The 4,610-nt window shown below is 47.5% G+C and overlaps 1 protein-coding gene across 1 annotated transcript in view; it reads left to right on the top strand.

Annotated features, from left to right (window-relative positions):
• Window positions 1-4,610, top strand: part of LOC109924952 (guanine nucleotide exchange factor VAV3-like) — a 203,142-nt gene that overhangs the window by 56,160 nt on the left and 142,372 nt on the right. The window contains exon 18 of the mRNA XM_048601574.1: window positions 4,059-4,166. Coding sequence (XP_048457531.1) covers window positions 4,059-4,166 — 108 coding nt within the window. The remainder of the gene's footprint in view (window positions 1-4,058; window positions 4,167-4,610) is intronic.

The following is a 4,610-nucleotide window of genomic DNA, read 5'->3' as shown; positions in this document are numbered from 1 at the left end:
AGATGCTGCCTGGCCTGCTGTGTTCTTCCAGCCTCCTGTTTGTCTACCTTGGATTCCACATCTGCAGTTTTTTTGCCTTTAACCTGAATCAGCAGACTGGTTGGCTTGGAGGATGGGAGCAGAGAGGATATAATCGGGTGGTTTGATTACTCCCTGTGACATTCCCACGGTCAGGAATGTTCCGAGCAGGGTCGGAAATCCGATTGCTTGCCTGGTGAGGCAGATAGGAAAGTAGGCTCAATAATGCCCCAGTCTGGAGTAAAACAAAGAACAAAGAACAAAGAAAATTACAGCACAGGAACAGGCCCTTCGGCCCTCCAAGCCTGCGCTGATCCAGATCCTCTATCTAAACCTGTCACCTATTTTCCAAGGATCTGTATCCCTCTGCTCCCTACCCATTCATGTATCTGTCTAGATACATTTTAAATGACGCTATCATGCCCACCTCTACCACCTCCGCTGGCAACATGTTCCAGGCACCCACCACCCTCTGCATAAAGAACTTTCCACGCATATCTCCCTTAAACTTTTCCCCTCTCACCTTGAAATCGTGACCCCTAGTAATTGAGTCCCCCACTCTGGGAAAAAGCTTCTTGCTATCCACCCTGTCTATACCTCTTATTATTTTGTAGACCTCAATCAGGTCCCCCCTCAACCTCCGTCTTTCTAATGTAAATAATCTTAATCTACTCAACCTCTCTTCATAGCTAGTGCCCTCCATACCAGGCAACATCCTGGTGAACCTCCTCTGCACCCTCTCCAAAGCATCCACATCCTTTTGGTAATGTGGCGACCAGAACTGTGCGCAGTATTCCAAATGTGGTCGAACCAAAGTCCTGTACAACTGTAACATGACCTGCCAACTCTTGTACTCAATACCCCGTCCGATGAATGAAAGCATGCCGTATGCCTTCTTGACCACTCTATCCACCTGCGTTGCCACCTTCAGGGTACAATGGACCTGAACACCCAGATCTCTCTGTGCATCAATTTTCCCCAGGGCTTTCCCATTTAGCGTATAGTTCGCTCTTGCATTGGATCTTCCAAAATGCATCACCTCACATTTGCCTGGATTGAACTCCATCTGCTATTTCTCCGCCCAACTCTCCAATCTATCTATATTCTGCTGCGTTCTCCGACAGTCCCCTTCACTATCTGCTACTCCACCAATCTTAGTGTCATCTGCAAACTTGCTAATCAGACCATCTATACCTTCCTCCAGATCATTTATGTATATCACAAACAACAGGGGTCCCAACACGGATCCCTGTGGAACACCACTGGTCACAGTTCTCCATTTTGAGAAACTCCCTTCCACTACAACTCTCTGTCTCCTGTTGCCCAGCCAGTTCTCTATCCATCTAGCTAGTACACCCTGGACCCCATGTGACTTCATTTCTTCATCAGCCTACCATGGGGAACCTGATCAAATGCCTTACTGAAGTCCATGTATATGACACCTACAGCCCTTCCCTCATCTATCAACTTTGTCACTTCCTCAAAGAATTCTATCAAGTTGGTAAGACATGACCTTCCCTGCACAAAACCATGCTGCCTATCACTAATAAGCCCATTTTCTTCCAAATGTAAATAGATCCTATCCCTCAGTATCTTCTCCAGCAGCTTCCCCACCACTGACGTCAGGCTCACCGGTCAATAATTACCTGGATTATCCTTGCTACCCTTCTTAAACAAGGGGACAACATTAGCAATTCTCCAGTCCTCCTGGACCTCACCCGTGCTCAAGGATGCTGCAAAGATATCTGTTAAGGCCCCAGCTATTTCCTCTCTCGCTTCCCTCAGTAACCTGGGATAGATCCCATCCGGACCTGGGGACTTGTCCACCCTAATGCCTTTTAGAATACCCAACACTTCCCCCCTCCTTATGCTGATTTGACCTAGAGTAATCAAACATCTATCCCTAACCTCAACATCCGTCATGTCCCTCTCCTCAGTGAATACCGACGCAAAGTACTCATTAAGAATCTCACGCATTTTCTCTGACTCCTCGCATAATTCCCCTCCTTTGTCCTTGAGTGGGCCAACCCTTTCTCTAGTTACCCTCTTGCTCCTTATGTTTGAATAAAAGGCTTTGGGATTTTCCTTAACCCTGTTTGCTAAAGATATTTCATGACCCCTTTTAGCCCTCTTAATTCCTCGTTTCAGATTGGTCCTACTTTCCCGATATTCTTCCAAAGCTTCATCTGTTTTCAGTCGCCTAGACCTTATGTATGCTTCCTTTTTCCTCTTTGCTAGTCTCACAATTTCACCTGTCATCCATGGTTCCCTAATCTTGCCCTTTCTATCCCTCATTTTCACAGGGACATGTCTGTCCTGCACTCTCATCAACCTCTCTTTAAAAGCCTCCCACATATCAAATGTGGATTTACCCTCAAACAGCTGCTCCCAATCCATATTCCCCAGCTCCTGCCGAATTTTGCTATAGTTGGCCTTCCCCCAATTTAGCACTCTTCCTTTAGGACCACTCTCGTCTTTATCCATGAGTATTCTAAAACTTACGGAATTGTGATCACTATTCCCAAAGTAATCCCCTACTGAAACTTCAACCACCTGGCCGGGCTCATTCCCCAAGTCTAGTATGGCCCCTTCCCGAGTTGGACTATTCACATACAGCTCTAGAAAACCCTCCTGGATGCTCCTTACAAATTCTGCTCCGTCTAAACCCCTAACACTAAGTGAATCCCAGTCAATTTTGGGAAAATTAAAATCTCCCATCACCACCACCCTGTTGCTCCTACATCTTTCCATAATCTGTCTACATATTTGTACCCCTATCTCACACTCGCTGTTGGGAGGCCTGTAGTACAGCCCCAACAGTGTTACTGCACCCTTCCTGTTTCTGAGCTCTGCCCATATTGCCTCACTGCTCGAGTCCTCCATAGTGCCCTCCTTCAGCACAGCTGTGATATCCTCTTTGACCAGTAATGCAACTCCTCCACCCTTTTTACCTCCCTCTCTATCCCGCCTGAAGCATCTATATCCTGGGACATTTAGTTGCCAATCTTGCCCTTCCCTCAAACAAGTCTCAGTAATAGCAATAACATCATACTGCCAGGTACTAATCCGAGCCCTAAGTTCATCTGCCTTACCTACTACACTTCTCACATTGAAACAAATGCACCTCAGACCACCTGTCCCTCTGCGTTCATCATCTGCTCTCTGCCTCCTCTTCCCCTTAGTCACACTGACTTCATTATGTAGTCCCTTACAGATTTTATTTACTACCTCCTTACTTCCACTAACCTCCTCATTTGGTTCCCATCCCCCTGCCACATTAGTTTAAACCCTCCCCAACAGCATTAGCAAAAGCAGCCCCTAGGACATTGGTTCCAGTCCTGCCCAGGTGTAGACTGTCCGATTTGTAATAGTCTCACCTCCCCCAGAACCGGTCCCAATGTCCCAAAAATCTGAACCCCTCCCTCCTGCACCATCTGTCAAACCACTCATTTATCCTGCCTATTCTTTCATATTATGATTTGCAGCTTCAGGTGGATCATCCTGGTGAACCTCCTCTGCACCCCCTCCAGTACAATCACATCCTTCCTATAGTGTGGTGACCAGAACTACACACAGTACTCCAGCTGTGGCCAAACCAAAGTCCTGTCCAGCTCCAACATAACCTCCCTACTCTTATAATCTATGCCCTGGCTGATAAAGGCAAGTGTCCCATATGCCTTCTTAACCACCCTATTAACCTGTCCTGCCACCTTCAGGGATCTGTGAACAAGGACCCCTGATTTTCCTTCTGTCCTGCCATTCACTGAGTACTCCTGTGTCCTGTTCCTGCCAAAGTGCATGCCCCCACATTTATCAGGGCTAAATTCCACCTGCAACTGATCTGCCCATCCAACCAACCCATCTCTCTCCTCCTGTCACCTAACACCTTTTTCCTCACTGCCAACCACCCAGACAATGGCCATGCCATTGCAAACCTACTTATCAGCCCTCGCCAATTTCCTTCTTTAGTGTCTATGTCTATCGTGAATATGAAGTAGTTGGGAAACTGAGAACGCGTCAATCTGCACTTTGTTTTGAAGGGTGAGAAGGGGCACCGTGCAGCACCTGGGGAACAAGGTGATCGAGGTGAACAAGGACAACGAGGAGACCCAGGACCCAAAGGAGTGAGGGGCTCCCGAGGATCAAGGGTAATGTTCGAGACAATGTGGAGGTGCCGGTGTTAGACTGAGGTGGACAAGGTCAGAAGTTACACGACACCAGGCTATTGTCCAACAGGTTTATTTGACATCACAAGCTTTCAGAGCGCTGCTCCTTTGTCAGTGGTCAGCGCTTCACCTGACAAGGGGCAGGGCTCTGAAAGCTTGTGTTTTCAAATAAGCGTGTTGGACTATAACCTGGTGTCATGTGACTTCTGAATTTTAATGTTTATTGCATGACTCAGCAAGATTCCACAGATATCTTTGATGTGAAAGACCAGATCATAGTTGGAACCAACTGTTTGAGGGGTCAGTGTTGGCCAGGGCACATGGGAGACTCTGTGGGGTCAGTGTTGGCCAGGGCACAGGGGAGATCCTGTAGGGTCAATGTTGGCCAGGGCACAGAGGAGATCCTGTGGAGTCAGTGTTGGCCAG

This window comes from Rhincodon typus, chromosome 10 (assembly GCF_021869965.1).
Source record: "Rhincodon typus isolate 14 chromosome 10, sRhiTyp1.1, whole genome shotgun sequence".
Taxonomy (NCBI): domain Eukaryota; kingdom Metazoa; phylum Chordata; class Chondrichthyes; order Orectolobiformes; family Rhincodontidae; genus Rhincodon; species Rhincodon typus.
Note: the sequence above shows the minus strand (reverse complement) of the source record. Positions and strands in the feature narration are given on the sequence as shown.